General features: G+C 42.2%; 1 protein-coding gene across 1 annotated transcript in view; it reads left to right on the top strand.

Annotated features, from left to right (window-relative positions):
• Positions 1–17,502, top strand: part of DHX32 (DEAH-box helicase 32 (putative)) — a 51,698-nt gene that overhangs the window by 2,655 nt on the left and 31,541 nt on the right. Inside the window, exon 2 of the mRNA XM_072740373.1 lies at positions 11,194–11,708. Coding sequence (XP_072596474.1) covers positions 11,427–11,708 — 282 coding nt within the window. The 5' untranslated portion in view covers positions 11,194–11,426. The remainder of the gene's footprint in view (positions 1–11,193; positions 11,709–17,502) is intronic.

The raw sequence follows: 17,502 nt of genomic DNA, 5'->3' as shown, positions 1-17,502 counted from the left end.
AAAACAAAAGTCCTGACTTTTGAAGAAGTTTCCAAGCTCATCAAATTAGAATAGTTACATTATTTACTTTGCTGATACTTAACTAAATGTAGCAAACCAGAACACTATCACCAGGGAATAAGGTAGCAATGAAGAGACAGATGTAGCCTTTTTCTTACTTAAATCTCTTAGCTACATCAGAAGTCAAAGTAAAAATAATTGTGGTAGAAAGCTGTCATTATTTAATGAAGTAGGATGACTTAAAAAAAAAATTAAGACGAGCAAATGACTGCACTGTTTCCTAGCCTTACTATTATAAGTCAGAGGAAGTTTTCCTTTTCGTTACTGGACTTCTGTTTGCTTTTTGTTTTGCCAGAGTGAGGGTACTTTTTTCTCTTTTTCTCTGCTACTTTCTGAAACTTATAAGAAATTCAGTCAAGGTAGAAAACAAATTTCCATTTCTAACTTGTTTCCTCTTTGTCCTCTGGATCTGTATTGGTCTGCACTCAAATTGTTGGAGTAGAGGAATGCTCTTTCAGCGTTTTACTCATTCTTCGTATAATTGGGCTGCAGGACCATGCTGCTGCCCCTGCATCTGGAAAGTCTTCCAGGATTAGGTTGATGCCCACAAAATGCACTTCTACTGGAGCACTACCCAGTTTGGCACCTAGCCCTGTACTCTGCTTTCTTGTAGAGTTTTCTTCCATTTTATGTGCATGGATGGGTCTGTGCCTCTGATTAAATTAAATATTTTAGGATCCAAGTCCAGTACTCCTTTTAGCTCATAGTGGGTTTTCAGTACGATAATAGTAGAAAGAGGACAAGCCCTTAGTCACAGATGATTGCCTTCATTTCTAGCTATGCCACTTTGGAAACCCAAGAGCTATTATTTCCTCATTGGTAACTGAGAATAATAAGATCTTCAATGATTGTCCAACAGTCAAGTTGTGAAAATCAAAATCAATTAAATGTGATTATAGATAGAAGTGAAAGTATCTTGTATATTGGAAAGAACTTCTTAAATGTAAATAGTTGTTATTGCCGGCATACAGCAAACACTTATTGAGCATCCATAATGTATTAGGCACTTCCTGGAGGTTGCTCTTCATAAAGGGAATAGGAAATGACCAGATGGAGTGTGTGAGGGCTTCACGGGCAAAGGCACGGGGCACGAGAGTACAGCTCTGAGCAGAAGTTCCATTGTGGCTGGAGCGGAGGGAACTTCTTAAAAGAGCATAGAAAGAAGTGAAGCTGAGAGGCAGATATGCATTAAATCAGAAAGAACCAAAGGAGTGAGATTCGTATATCTCGAAGGTAATGAGAAGGATTTGGGTCAGTGACGTGATCGGTTCTCCATTTGAAAGGGATCACTGGCAGCATGTGAATGACGGATTGGTGGAGAGCCAAAACTAGAGGCAGAAAAACCAAACTGGAGATTTTGTAGTAATTCCATTAAGAAATGAAAAAAAATAAGTGTGGTGGTTGGGAGGGCAGTGAACAGGAATGAGGGGCCTCTGAGAGGGTCCAAGCAGCAGGTCTTGGTGTTGTAGGTGGGGAGGAGGAGGGAGAAGGCAGGGATGCCACCCAGGTGATGGGGGAACAGTTGTGTTAGTTATCAAAATCTAGAACACAAGAGAAGGAAAAGTCTTTTTCTTCTTAGGAAGCATGAGAAATGCGTACATGATGAATGCAGTTCATTTGAAATGCTTGTCTAAATTGGGATTTCCCTTAAGTAATGGTTGGATGTGTGGGTCAGGAACTAAAGAAAGAAGTCTGAGACGAAGGTAGAAATTTAGATTAAGCATTCAGAAATTGGAGTTAAAATATGAATGATTTTCTCCAGGGAGATTATGTGGAATGAGAAGAGAGTCAAGCAGCAGGTCAAGGCTAGGACCCCGAGGGTACACAGTTATTTGTCACAAGGAGTTGGGTGGGGTGGATGAACCCAGGGAGACTAATAAGAAGAGACGAAAAAAGTAAGCCCCAAATCTGGAAAGATTGGGACACCTGGGTGACTCAGGGGTTGAACGTCTGCCTTCAGCTCAAGGCGTGATCCCAGGGTCCTGAGATCGAGTCCCACATCAGGCTCCCCACATGGAGGCTGCTTCTCCCTCTGTCTGTGTTGCTGCCTCTCTGTGTGTCTCTCATGAATAAATTAAAAATTTTTTTAAAATCTGGAAAGATTAATAAAGCAGAATCCCTGCTTTTGAGGGGTTCGTGCATTGGCATTCCCTAAAATTAAATTTTCTTCCACTTGCCATAGAATGTGCAACATAGTTTATCAATCTATTATTGTGTTATTAAAGTTACTGCAAAATGATCAGGAGATCTTTCTGTATATAAGTCTACAAAAATTTAAATTACCAGTGGAAAATAGGATTCTTAAATTAATTGTGCAGGATTGGTTATTTTAGCTGCATTTAATATGAACCAAATTGAGTTAAAAGTGGATCTTTTTTTTTAATTTGAGGGTTTTTAAAAAGCCAGCTAATTTAATTTGCCAGCTAATTAAATCAAAACAAAGTCACTTGTTAGAAGTCTGGAGATAAGATTTAAAAAAAAAAAAGATTTATTTATTTATTCATGAAAGACACAGAGAGAGACAGACACAGGCAGAGGGAGAAGCAGGCTCCCTGCAGGGAGCTCATTGCGGGACTCCATCCCTGGACCCCAGGATCACGCCCTGAGCCCAAGGCAGATGCTCAACCACTGAGCCACCCAGGCATCCCAGATTTTTTTTTTTTTTTTTTAGTGAATTCTGAACTTTTATCTTGTTCAAGAAAGGTTTTAAGTAGATACTAGAAGCCAAATAGAATGTGCTTTGGGGAGCTCTGAGCCAATTAAAAGCAAGCAATAGGGTAACCTTCTAAAAATCCTAGTAATCACAAGCCCATTGTTTCAATTAGAGTATAACATGCCTTGGAGATAAAGTTTACATATTAAATATTTGACTGTAATGCCGCATGGGTGATCACAACCACGTTTTTCAAAAATTTTCAATGTTTTTCTTTCCATAAGAGAGCTACATTTGTTTTGTTCTGTAGTATTTCTTCCAGACCACTCTGCCTGACATCTCACATAGCATCAAGTATTCCTTCAGCCCACAGCTCAACGTGAGCCCTTGTTCTTTTATGCAGTCAGGAAGCAGTATGGTACAGCGTAGTTAGGCATATACTGTACACTTAACTAGGGTTAAGCTGAGATCAGACCACTTGACTTCAAGCACCTGCTCTCCCAGAGACGAGCTATTAGAAGCTGGATAAATTAACCAAACCTCTGAAGGCTTAAATTTCCTCATTTGAAAAATGGAAATAATAAAGTAAACCCTCATGGGGTCTTTAAGAGTTTAAATGAAATAATCCATACAAAGTGTTTAAGCACATAGAGCATCTGGCACCCAATAAGCACACTCTATAAAGGCTAATTGGTAGAATTATCATCATTACCATTATTGTTATCAGCCCAACTCTAGGAGCAGTAGAGAACCATGTTTCTCGAAGTGTGATCTGCAGACCAGTTCCAGTCCATAGACGGTTACTGGTTGGCAGGAAGATAAGGAACTTGTGCCAGAATGTAAATAGACTATGGCACTAATCATACTGTTGCACTGAGCTGACGTTTTTAATAGTAAGACTTCTTCAATGAAGGAAGCAATGGGTTGATTTATATTCAGTGCAATCTCTTTATTTTGCCACAAATAAGCATTTTGAATAGAATTGGCATAGCATATTGGATCAGTGATCCTGTTCTCTAAAAAATAATAGCCCTTTATCCTGAAGACAGTTATTATTCACTTGTAATGCCTCATTAACCCTCTCTGTTCTAAACATTATAATTATGGGTTACAAGGATATTGTTTATTAGTTCAGCAAATATTTATTGAACACCTAGTCTGTGCAAAACCCTATGTCTTTTTTTGTACAAGTTGTAAAGATGGCTCACAAATGGATCTTGACTTTAGTAAGTCTGCAGAGCATCTAGAGGGAGAGGACAAAGTGAAAATCTGAATAAATGTGTTGAGTACGTGTAGCAAGTGTTTCTGTTAGTCCTATAGCTTAGTTCCGAAGGTTCCACGTAGACAGATGCCTCCTTTTGCTGAGCTCTTCCCATAAATGGCTAGAATTAATACTTTTTATTTTTCTTTTTTTTTCTTTTTATTTTTCAATACTTAGACTAACATAATAGAGATCAGTGTTCACTTTATCAGGCGTAGTGATTCAAATAATTAAAAAATCTGCAACAGTAGGGAATCACTGAATTAAGGGATACAAATGACAAAAGACAACTTTTTCAGATTAGTATTTACAGAAGACTCATCTTTAGGCATTTTTAAAATTATTGGTTCTGTTTGATCCTGTATACAAATATTTAATGATAACTTACTGCTGTTCAGAATATGAGGAGACGTTAAATAGATACCAAAATTTTCTCAAGTTTCAACAAATTAGCACTGAGTCTTCAAGAAAAATTCATTGGTCAAATAGTGGCAACACAGATTTGGGAGTCATATAAAAAGAATACTTTTTTTAAAAGGCAAGATATGTGTGTACTTATTCCCTTTTCTCTCAGAACTTGTTCCCCAAAGAGTAGAGATAAAAAGGGGTTGACTGTGAATTAGATCACAGAACAGACTATTTTCATAGACCTATCAGAAAATGATTTAAAATACTCAGGTCGAGAAATGTTATTTAGTTTTCATAAATCTTAAGAATTCTTGTACATGAAAATGATTTTTTGCCTGACTTGGTAAGCCAGCTCGTAACCCCATTATGTGTTTCATCCTGCCATTTGCCTTAAACTGTTACCAGCTTTCCTAGAACTTGATTCACTAATGACTTTAAGAAAATTATGATCTTTAGTATTAAAAAATATGTGATACATCAAATTTAAGAGAAGAATTGTAAAGAAAAGCAGAAAGTAAAAATAAGAATTTCAATCACAAAATGACGGGGTGAGTTAGACCCATGGCACTTAAAACACAATCTTTTTAGTGTATATACCATCTTTGGTGATCTGGCCCCATCTGCTCTGTGAGCTCATCTGTACCAGAGCCTTTCTCTCTCCTTTTATGTACCAGCCACATCTTCCTTCTTCTAGTTACTTGACCATAAGACTAAGTCCGTGTGTCGTAAACCATCTCTGTTCCACACCCCACACTCTGCCTCGCTGGGCGGTAAGCTCCATGAGGACAGGACCCAGACCTGGCTGTTTTCTCTGTGGCATTGGCCTGTTTGCAGGGTAGACACTTAGTGGGCACTCGGGTCCTGGCTGAGTCGGTAAACAGAAGGCCAGAAATACAGGAATGGAAGATGAGAAAACTTGAGGACAGAGAAAACCTATTAGATCATGAATAATACCTATAATAAAACAGACAGATGGAAGTCTTAGAAGTGGAAAAATCCCTAAAGAACGGAAAGTGATTCAGTCATTAGCTGCTCAGCCTCTAATTGCTGATTAAACACCCACAATATTCAGGCTCAGACTGTGGAAATTACCAAAGAGGGCATCGCTCCAATAACCGTCTAAGTAGCGAGACCAGAAGCATGGGGAAAGGATGGTAGGTAGTCCAGACAGCTGAGGAGCTCCCTGGTATCTAAGGACGTTGCCTCGTCCATATCGGTTATTTCCAGGTTATTTCCTGGCTGCTGGGACCATGGGCGGCCCGGAGCAAGCTTGGGATGCACCTCCGACAGATGAGATCTCAGCTCTGCTGTTTTCTGCACCGTAACTCTTCTGGAAGAAGAAAACGGCTTTAATGTTGAAAAAAGCATGAGCTGTGGTTTGGGTGTATGAGTCAAGGGAAAACTAAGAACCTGTACAAATATTTCAGTTTGGAGATCTGGGAATTCACGACAATTTCAGGCCGGAGCCTTTAGGAATAGCATGATTCTGTGATTGCATGACTGGACGGGGACACAAAGTCACAGAAATCCAGCAGCACAGTGACAGTAGGATGTCGGCACGAAGCGAAGGTGTATGGAAATGGGAGGAACCGAATCCTGAGGAGTTTTAAAGGACGTTGTCACAGACACAGTGTAGGGCAACTTGGAAAAGTTGAGTAAAAGTACCTCTGAGGTACTAATGTCACTCAGCAAATGCTGATTGAGTGCTTAGCAGGTGCCAGGCTCTTGTAGGACAGCAGTGAGCAAAACAGACACAAATCCCTGCCTCCTGGTGTTGGCCTTCTGGTGGAGGACACCAGCCATACGTAAGCAAGATCAAGAGGTCAAGTGTAGACTTTGCTGGACCATGGTGAGCATCAAGGGGAAGGAACAAAGCAGGAGGAGGCTGGGAAGTGGGTATGAGTCACAGGGGGTGTGGGTCAGAGTTTAGACAGGGTGGCCAGTAAGCCCCTCACCCAGTTGACATTTGATAAAGACCTTTACAAGGGGGATGCCTGGGTGGCTCAGTGGTTGAGCATCTCCCTTTGGCCCAGGGCATGACCCCGGAGTCCTGGGATCGAGTCCCTCACTGGGCTCCCTGCCTGGAGCCTGCTTCTCCCTCTGCCTGTGTCTCTGCCTCTCTCTCTCTGTGTGTCTCTCATGAATAAATAAATAAAATCTTTAAAAAAAAAAAAACCTTTATGAGGAAAGGGAGCTAGCTGCTGGGACACCTGAGACAAGGACATTTCAACCCCAGGAGCAGGCGCTGCGTCCTGAGGCCAGTCCTGAGGCCAGCCCGTGCCAGGGTGTCTGAGGAACATCCAGGGGCCACGTGGCTGGAAGGGGGAGGGGGAGGGGAGAGAGCAGTTGGAAACAAGGCTAAGGTTGTGCTGAGCCCAGGGCCTCCAACCTTGTTGATCCTGTTAAGTGGGGTTTTCCCTGGAGTAAGATGAGATGGGAAGCCAGTAGAGACTGAGCAGAGGACACGTGAGCTGACTTTAACGGGGTCACCGTGACTCGGTTGAGAAGTGATTGATAGGGCCAGGAGTGAAACCAGAAGGCGAGCCAGCAGGCTGCTGTAGTGATCCAGGTGACCACCTGCTGCCAGCGGAGCACCAAGGGTGCTTGGTGTACTTTGAAAATAGAACTGACATGATCAGGTTGTTTTCTGTTGCTTCTATGACAAATCACTGCAAAGTTAGTGGTTATTTATTCTCTTCCAGTCTGATAGGTTAGAAGTCCATCGAATGATCAAGGGGTCGGCAGGGCTGTGTTCCTTTCTGGAGACTAGAAGAGAATCCATTTCCTTGTCTACTCAGCTTTTAGAGGCCACCCTCTCATTCTTTGGCTCATGGCCCTCCCTCTGTTTTCAAAGCCAACAGCACTGTATCTGTCGCTCTGGCCTGTCTTCCATTGTCCTCTCTCCCTCTGACTATACCTGGGAAAGATGGTCTGATACCAGGGCTCTCAAGATTAGATTGGACTCACCAGGATGGTCCCCCTAGCTCAAGGGCTTTACCTTCATGACATCTTCAGCCCTTTGGGCATTCAAAGCACACGTTCCTAGGTTCTGGGGATTAGGATGTGCACATCTCTGTAGGCTTATCAGCCTAGTACATCCATTGAAGGATCAGATGTGGAATTCAAGATTGAGAAAAATCAAGAATAACTTCAGATTTTTTGGTCTGAGCAATTGAAGGAAAGGAAGTAATTGGTGTGGAAAAGACCAGGTTTGTGGCTTTGAGGTAAATATCGAGAGCTCGGTTTAGGACATAGTTTGAAATGCCTTTTAAAAATCCACACGGGATGTGATGAGGCAGTAGTAGAACATAGGAGACTGAAGATTAGAGTGAGGATTGACAGGACGTGTAAATGGGAGTCCTCCTCATATAGGTGGCACCAAAGCTGTGAGACTGAATGAGACCACATAGGCCCTGTTCGATCTCTGCAAAATCCTAATGTTGTACATTTGAGAATTTGATAGGCGTGAAGAATGTATTTATAGTAAATTGAACACAGAGGAAAATGTCGAAGAGGAGCATTGAACCGTAAAACCTAACCCAAAGTTTCTCAGGACAAATTTCGCAATCTTGTTTTACATAATCCCTTGCAAACTTTATCTTTTCTGTGAACTATATTTCTAGAATTAACTGCATCAGAGTCAAGGATCCAGATGACTAAGACATAGCTCATCTTACATCAACTTCTGAGTCTTGTTGAGGGAGTTTCATGTTACATTAGCTCTGTGTTGTTTTCATAAATGCTCATTTAAAAGTTGTAATAAAAAAATAATAAAAAAAAATAAAAGTTGTAATAGACTCACTTCAAAGGGCAGTCCTTGACAAATTATGCAGGCTATAATTTATTTGTAAGAATGCTTTGAAAAGGAGCAAAAACCAATCTTTCTGGTTCTTGTAGTGAAATGTACCTGATACTGCTAACAGAACAAATTTTATTAACTTTTATTTTGAGTGGCATGTAACCTGCCATATTTGTTTTCCCTTCTTGGTACTGCTAAATCTGCCAACGGCCAAAACATGGATCTCTTGTATGTATTTAATTACATCTAAGAAAATACTGATACGGCTTGTGCCAGTTGCAGAATAAACGCAGAGAGGTGTTGTGTATCATGAAAACTCCACCACTGCCCCCCTCTAAATCTGGAACTCAAACTACGGAGCAGCAGAGAGTCCCTCTGAGTAGTGAAAACAGATTGTCACAAACTTCATAGCTCTGCCCCTCAGACTCCTTGGATTCAATGTAGAACCTTTTGAGGACTCAACCTTTACAAGTATTTCTGTCAAACAAGCCTAACTGGTTTCTAACATGCCTGGTAGGAGAGTTGGTCAGAAAAGCAGACAAGGCCCCGCTAGGTAAGCATGTTGACCACAGTGTGACGTGGGTACTGAATCCCTACAGAAAGAGGGGCTCCGGGGATGCCTGGGTGGCTCAGGTCATGATCCCCGAGTCCTGGGATCGAGTCCCAGGGCTCCTCGCAGGGAGCCTGCTTCTGCCTCTCTCTCTCTCTCTCTCTCTCTCTCTCATTAATGAATAAAAATAATTTGAAAAAAAAAAAAAAGGAAAAGAAAAGCGGGGCTCTGGACCAGTGGATCCTTGGACACTAAAGTCTGAGGACATCTTTCTGTTTGGGAACTGATGTATCGGTGACCCCAAGTCATGAAGAGAAAGTTAGGCTGTTCTAGTAGGCAGAGGTCTGGGTATCTGTTGCTGTAAGGCCAAACCCCCGGAACGGAGAACCTACAGAAGTGGTGACTGTGTGTGTTCCCTCTCACGGTCCCTTGGATTGACTGGGTGGCCGTGGGTGCTGCTTTTGCCGGTCGTGTTGGCTGGGCCTGTGGTCATCTGGAGAGCTGACCTGGGGAAGGGTCTCCCGTGGCTTACCCACATGGCACGTCTGTACTGTCTGTCAGAGGAAGCCGAGCTTTAGTCCCTTCCCAGTGGCCTCTCCGGGTGGCTTGGGCGTCTCGCAGAATGACAGCTGGCTCCAAGAGGGAGTGTTCCAGTCATGTGAATGTGGTTCAACATCCCTTCACCGCATTCTTTTGATCGCAGTGATTCACAGGGCCAGACAGGGGGAGAGGAAGTAGACTCCACCTCCCCAGGGGAGCCTGCAGAGCGTGTGCGGCCACCTTCAATCCACGTGACACAGAAGTGGGTGATGGAGCTGGATTGTGTACATGTGCTGAGGGGGCCTGGTGACTCTCCAGTCTCTGGAGACATAACCGTCCGGAAAACTCGACTCTTCCCCCACAGGCTCAAAGTGGTCAATACTTTATAAATAAGATTTTACTTTAATTACAAGATTATTGTGACTTTAGGGAGCATTATACGACAAAGAGACACATTTCAAGGGTATTTATTTGGTAAAAAAATAATAGCTTGTTTTGTTTTGGTAAAACAGTTCAGAAATTGTTCCTATGGCAATCATTGGTCATAAGAAGAGCAATTTATATGTAGAATGAGAACCTCTAGAAGGGATTCTAAGCAGAATAAAGGAAAAATGGAATATAAAACCAAATGTTGACTTCTCTTAAGCAGTGGAGTTTTTTGATTCTTAGATACCTTCTCAAAGTTAGCTTGTCCGGTGATTTTTTAAAAAATATTCTATTTATTTATTCACTAGAGGCACAGAGAGAGAGGCAGAGACACAGGCAGAGGGAGAAGCAGGCTCCTCGCAGGGAGTTCGACGTGGGACTCGATCCCGGGTCTCCAGGATCAGGCCCTGGGCTGAAGGCGGCACTAAACCGCTGAGCCACCCGGGCTGCTCTTGTCCTGTGATCTTAAGCCATCGTGTTTCTTGGAGCTGGCTCCATGTGGCTCTGGTCTCACCCATAGGAGCAGCAAAGAGCTGTGCCGTTCATCCATACTACATTTATGTTATTATACCATTTTAATTTTGAAGCAGCAGCTTTCAGAATGGATTTTGAAGAACTCTACCTTTGAGGAGCTAAAACATCCTTTCTCTCCTCCCTCTAGTTATTAATTTCTCCCTCTTTTGGCCTACTTGTGTGTGAGTTTATAAAAGTCTTGGTCCTGACCTCAAAGTATCCTTACGTGTGTTATAACCGAAGCCCCAAGAAGGCACTCAACAAGCGCTTCCTGAGTGTTTCCCTGGAGTCTGGCTTGAATAGTGAAGAAGCCTGTCGTATCACATAGGATGAGGAGCTAGCCCTGTGAGCCCCCTAATCATCTAAAGCAATGGTTACCATAAATGGGGTGCTGTGAAAAGAGTAATGTAACTGAGAATATCATGAAGTATAGGCTATGCTGTGTTCTTTTTTGCTTGAGTTTCTTCGGTGTTTCTAGTTTTTACCTGGTTAATGGGAAAAGGGGCTTATTTCCAGCAATATTGATTGGATTTTTAAAAATCACTCATAATTGAAAGATCACTTACCTGACACGTAGGGAATAAGTTACTGGAGTAAATTTGCCCTTGCTTGGGTGACTTCTTCATTTAAAATGTTCTTAGGGTGCCTGGGTAGCTCAGTCGGTTAAGCATCTGCCTTTGGCTCAGTTCATGATCCCAGGGTCCTGGGATCAAGCCCCGCATCAGACTCCCTGCTCAGTGGGGAGTCTGCTTCTCCCTCACTCTCTGCTCATGCTCTCTGCCTCTCAGATAAATAAATAAAATCTTTAAGACAATAAATAAAATAAATATTTTCTTTTATTGCCTCTTGAATCTGACATTTTGGGCTCAAGACCCTGGACCCTGGAAAAAACCATTACTGCTTCTGTTTTGAACACCTGTGCTTCTTTCTTTTGCACATCTTGTATGTGTACCTGATTTTCCCCCTTTTTTGTGTGTTTATAGTGCGATTTATGGACGGTCGTTCAACGTGCAGAAGAGTGCTTACCTGAGCCAGCACAGAAGGTAACCGGGTGAGGAAACCAGATGCAGATTTGAGGACTTCAGCTTGCGGAGACTTTGAACCAAAGTGTTGGCGATTAAGACGTCCAAGTCTGTATCAACCCTGTTCGCAGTGGGTTATTGTAGGAGAAACTGGAACATAGGATGGCAGCTGCTTGAGCTCCCTCGTGGACAAGATGGAAGAGGAAGAACTGGAATGCCCAAACTCTGCCTCTGAGAAACGCTATTTCCCCGAATCCCTAGATTCCAGTGATGGGGATGAGGAGGGGATTTTGGCTTGTGAGGATTTGGAACTTAACCCTTTTGATGGTTTGCCATACTCATCACGTTATTATAAACTTCTAAAAGAGAGAGAAGATCTTCCAATATGGAAAGAAAAATACTCCTTTATGGAGAATCTGCTTCAGAATCAAATTGTAATCGTTTCAGGAGATGCTAAATGTGGCAAGAGCTCTCAGGTGAGTAGCCACTACAAAAAATACCATTTGCTTTATGTGTTGTACTTTTTTTATTACTTAAAAATAAGCATGATGTCACAGGATAGCATTCAGGTTTTTTTTTTTTTTTTTTCGTTTTTAAAGATTTTTTTGTTGTTGTTGAGAGAGAAACAGACAGCGGGAGCGTAAAGGCAGAGGAAGAAGCGACTCCCCACTGAGCAGGGAGCCTGACGTGAGACTCGATCCCAGGACCCCAAGATCATGCCCTGAGCCTAAGGCAGACGCTTAGCCCACTGAGCCACCCAGGCACCTGAGCATAGTGTTCAGTTTTAATAATGATATCTAAGCCAAAAAAATCGAACAAAAAATAGAACAAAAAAAGAGTATTAGCAATTCAGGCACAACAATTAAGTTACTTACTTGGTTTTGTTTATTAAAGTCAGCTGAATAACAGTTAATTATACCTATGTGGATATTAATTGTGTTTAGTGTACCAGTAAATTTTCTCCAGAATAGTAGATAAAAATCCATTCAGATTGTTTCATTGCTCGTATTACATTTAAAAGATGTGATAGATGTTATTTGCCTGCCATAGATTTGGAGATTAATTTCCGTGTCTGCGTGCCCAGCAGCCTGATGATTGAGGTGTTTGGCTATGCTTATTGGCAAAGCTGGTTCAGCGACAGAAATTCAACAGCACAATAAAATTATTTCCCAGACTATAAGAAATAAGTGAGTGGCCAAATGCCATCCTGGCCCCAGGTCATACATTTTGGGAGCTAGTATGGAGGATAGAATTAGGGTAGCTAGTTAATGAAAATGTATTGTCCAGGCTATGGTTACCCCTGAACTTCCAGATTTTAGTAGTATTTATATTTTGCTTTAAAATTATAAAGTGTTGGCAAATTGAACACCAATAAAAAATAAATTTATTAAAAAAATTATAAAGCAAGCAGTAAGTATGTTTATTACAAAATTCATGTATGGATTCTTGGCAATGTAAGAATTAGAATAGACCCTAAAGATAATCTGAAAGAATAGAATCCCTTTATTTTTCAGAAGGCGAAAGCGGCCCAGAGGGATTTGATAATTTGTCACATAAATTTCTGAGTTGGAATTATAAGAATATCTTGTGTGCATTGCCACTTTCAGGTTGTTACCTCTGAGACATAATTGTTCTGACTTACAGAGAGGAGGGATAGACAATAGGTGGTGGTTCTCTTTAGAACTGCCAATGTCAGGGGTTTGCTATGAATTGTTATTTGTTGCAGTGAGTTATTGTTACAACGAATTCTTTTGGTCTGTTAGCAAACCAAAAGAATTCTTGGTTGAAAACTGGGTATTCTTGGTTTCTGTGGACAAATGGCAAGTTAAAAAAATGATTTGAAATTGTTATTTTACAATAATTCAGACTTACGAAAAGTCGCAAAAATAGGTCAAAGATTTTCCATATGTTGTTCACCCAGCCAGCTTCCCTAAGTGTTAATATTTCACCACATTGGCTTTATCATTCTCTGTCTTTCCATGCACACACACAGACACACGGACATGCACATTTTTTATTCCGAACCTTTTGAAAGTTAACGATATAATGGCCTTTGCCTCCAAATACTTCAAGTTTTACTAAAAACAGGGCACAGCCACACTGTAATTATAAAAGTCTGAAAGGTAAAATTAACGTTTCATGATTATCTAATATATAGGCATTCAAATAGCATGATTTTCCCTACTAATGTCCTTTATAATAAAAAAAAAAAAAGTATTTTTCTGGTCTAGAATCCAATACAAATTACATTGCATGTAATTGTCATTTCTCTTTAATCACCTCTAGTCTGAAACAGTTGCTCAGTTTTTCCTTGCCCTTCATGACCTCAACATTTCAGAAGAGTACCACTAGGTGTTTCGTAGGACATCCCTGAGCCTGTCTGATGTTTCCTGAGGATTAGATTCCAGTTACACATTTGCGGCAGGAAGACCACAGAAGTGCTGTGGTGTCCTCCTCGGTGCATCCTATCAGGAAGCGTAATAAGATTTTTCCCTTAACTTTAATTAAATTTGATAGCAATGAGGTGATGATTTCCTTGTTGTTCATCGTAAAGGTATTGTCTTCCCCCATCATTTAAAAAATGTGGGGAGATTCTCATACCCACTGCCTAATGGAAGAAATAAGGTGCTGTTATTCTCAGAGGCTGTTGTGTGGCCCTTCCCCATACTTTACCCACTTTCTTCCACAAAGTAACTTGTATTAATCATTCCTTGCCTTTCTTTATAGCTTTACTATGTTTTTGGTATAAACACCATTAATTTCGGTTAGCCAGTTTTTCACTATTAAATGGACATATTATGTTCTTCTGAGACCAGCTTGTCTTGCCCAGGCGTGACTGACATTCAGCCATAACAGTGATGCTCTAACCTGAGTCTAACAGACTCCCCTGGAGGCCTTCCACAACCGATTTGCTGCCCCGCTGACCCCGCCCCCGCCCCAGTTTCTAATCCAGTTGGTGTGGGGAGGAGAGCGTGGTGGTTAACAAGCCCAGGTGATGCTGATGGTCTCGAAACCGTGCTTGAAGAACCACGCGTGATCCTGATGCTTTAGAGCTGGGTTTCCTGAGCTTTTCCTCTTTATGCTGTCCCACTGTGTGACTGTACCACAGGTTATATATCCGTTCTCCTGATGATGGACATTTGGGTTGCTTCCAGAGTTTCCTATTCCAACAGTGTTGTGATGACCATTTTTGGCTTTTTTTTAATAGGCTCCACGCCCAGTGTGGAGCCTAAACTCATGACCCTGAGATCAAGACCGGAGGTGAAATCAAGAGTTGATGCTTACCCAACTGGGCCACCCAAGTGCCCCGTGATGAGCATTTTTGTATATCTTCTGTTAAATATTCTCAAGAGTTTTTACACAATGGAGTAAAAAAAATCAATGATTCACTTTTAAAAAAGTAAAAGATATGAGGAGATACTTTGAGACAATATAAAGTATGCTTCTCATCGTGTGTTTGCCTACTAGTTTTAGCATCCTTAGATCATTCTTTGACATTATGATGCTGGTAGGTAACCAAATCAGTGATTTCTCTACTTCTGACATTCCTACAGTTAATATTTGGAATTCTTCTGAAAAGCTAAACTTTCTCTTATTTCTTTCTTTCTTTCTTTCTTTCTTTCTTTCTTTCTTTCTTTCTTTCTTTCAATATGGGCACATACATTCTTTCTTTATTTTATGGATTATAAATCATTACTAAGCCCATTTATTTAGTTCATATTGTCCCTGATGTGGCCTCTGGGAGCCCCTTCAGGGTTTCTGTGTCCTGCTCACATGACCACATGGTTCTTGAGCACTTCTTTGCTCTTTCTCAGTAAGACATTACAGGTTCCATCCACCAGGAGCCCTGGTTCCTTTTAGTGGAGAATTGTGCTTAGAAACCAAGATTGGAGCACTAAGTGGCATTGCCATTGGCTTATCATTGTTTCCCGGCCCTGCCAACTATAACAGAGCAATGAAGTAAATTTGGGGGTGTGTGTGCTACCCCTCTCCCTCTAACTCTGCGTCTCTGTTTCTAGCTCTATTTCTCTGTGTATTTCTTTCTACATATATACACGTATATATTTGTCTTTCTTTCTCTTAAAAAAACAAAAATTCCTGCCAATGCCAGTTTCACACCACAGGGTTCATTATGACCTTGCCCATTTCCTGAAGTTTTGGTTAACAAGAAGCTACTCTTGAAAACTGGGTATAATATTCTTGGTTTCTATGGACAGATGGCAAGTTAAAAAATTATTTGAAGTTTTTTTTTTCCCCCTGCTCCCTTCTCTGTGGGAAACCTGCCACTCATTATTCCTGATAGCATTACTTGTTCAGTCTTAGAACATACTCCTAATGTAGCTTCAGAATTGCTAACCCCCCCAAAAAAAAAAAAAGAATTGCTAACCCACACTTTTGGTTAAAAAAAATTTAAAAATATATACCCCACGTTTTTCTTTTAGAATTTGTGATCTCTAAGGGCAAGAATTACCATCATCTGTGATATATTATGTGAATACCTAACAGCAGTTTCTGCTGTCATCGTTGACTTTTCAACCATTTTCACAAATAATGCTGGTTTTCTGTTAATTGAGAAGTCAGTGTATATCTTCAGGGTGGGAGAAATCAAAATAGGACTCAGATGATGGGAAAATTGGCCTATTCCAAACTAATTTAAATAGTGGGAGCACTGGTTGTTTTCTCAGTTCTGGAAACAACAGCCTGGTTATTTTTGAGAGAGCTTCCAAGACTACTTTGTTCCTCAGAGTTTTAAACCTTTCTAACAAAAATTTGTCTTTAGACCCAGGCCTTCTAAAGAGAACCACAAACATTTTGCAGGATTTTAAAAATCCATCGCACTTTGGTGCAACTGGCATTTTGTGGCTGCCCTCGGGAAAACAGGACAACCTTTCATACATTTATAGAGCCTTTTCCTATTGCCTTTTTCAGGGGCAGCTTTATTTAAAAAAAAAAAAAAAAAAAAAGCCTGAAAGAGAATGGAATATTTTTAGAACTATCTTTTTTTTTTTTTTTTTTTTTTGCTTCTCCTTCTTTAGCTTTTGTCCTGAAATTTCCCAGGAAACAGATGGATGGGTTAGTGAGGTGGGTAAGTGCAATGTACCTGAGATTTAACCTAAATTCAGACTCTACCTGGTATAGAACATCTCCACCCTATTGAGTAAACTTGTCCACTGTTTTCTGCTGGTAGAGTCCACCTGTGTTCACTCAGTGTCAACATATGTACAAATTATGATATCCAGGGACGTGGGATACTTAATTCAGAAGGGGACCGAGTGCTCAGTAATATATCCCGGCGTCGTGGCTCACCGTGGGAGCCTTGGGAGTGTGCTCAGGCACAGGCGCTCTGCAGTGATGTTTTTGTCGGGATTCTTACCTTTGGGTGAGTCCATGGTCCTCACGGTTCCTTTCCACTTTTGGATCCGGTGCCTCTGGTCCTGAAATAAGGGCGAGCGAGCAGAGCCTTGGCACTGGGCGCAGCCTCGATGGTCCTAGGAAGCAGAAGAGGAACCAGGCTGTCACGGACAGACGAGCGATGGAAAATGAGGGTTCGGGGGCCTTTGCGGGTAGGATGTGTTAACAGGAGTAGCCTCGTGTCTCACACCTGACTCTGTCTCACTTCATGTGTGCACGTATCCGTTCAGTGAACGGAGAGCATCTCTGGCAGCGGGGGGGAAGGACAGGAAGTCCTCGCGGTGTAACTCCGTGGCTGTCCTCTTGCCACGGTGGCCGGCGGGGACGTGAGTGCGGATCCCGCCGCTGCTGCTCCCCTGGATCGGGCCCCCTGACGTCCCTGCACCCCAGCACTCCCGGACCCAGATGCCGGCCTCTGGGCCCGTTGCCTGGAGATCGGAGCGCCTTTGCTTCGCTTTGGGTGTGTACAACCGGGAGAACTCCGGCTGCTGATTTATGTTGGTGAAGCCTCGATGTAGATTAGGTTCTGGTTACTCAGGGGACTCCTACCTGCTCTCATCGGCTGATGGGCGGGAGGTAGGAGCCCGGGGACGCGTGTTCTCGCCGTGCACTGTGACACGGATTGCCCGCCTCGCCCGCCCCGGGGACGGCTGAGCCGGGCGCTGGGACAGAGCTGAGGCGTGCTTCGGGCTTTAACACACTTGGCACATCACACGTCCAGGAAATGGCATTTAAAAAATGGGCTGAGGGAGGAGCCCCTGAGTGGCTCAGTCGGTGAAGTGTCTGCCTCCGGCTCAGGTCATGATCCTAGGATCCTGGGATCGAGCCCCCGCAGCGGGCTCCCTGCTCAGCCGGGAG

Source organism: Vulpes vulpes, chromosome 15 (genome assembly GCF_048418805.1).
Source record: "Vulpes vulpes isolate BD-2025 chromosome 15, VulVul3, whole genome shotgun sequence".
Lineage (NCBI taxonomy): Eukaryota > Metazoa > Chordata > Mammalia > Carnivora > Canidae > Vulpes > Vulpes vulpes.
This window is presented reverse-complemented; position numbering and strand designations above follow the sequence as displayed.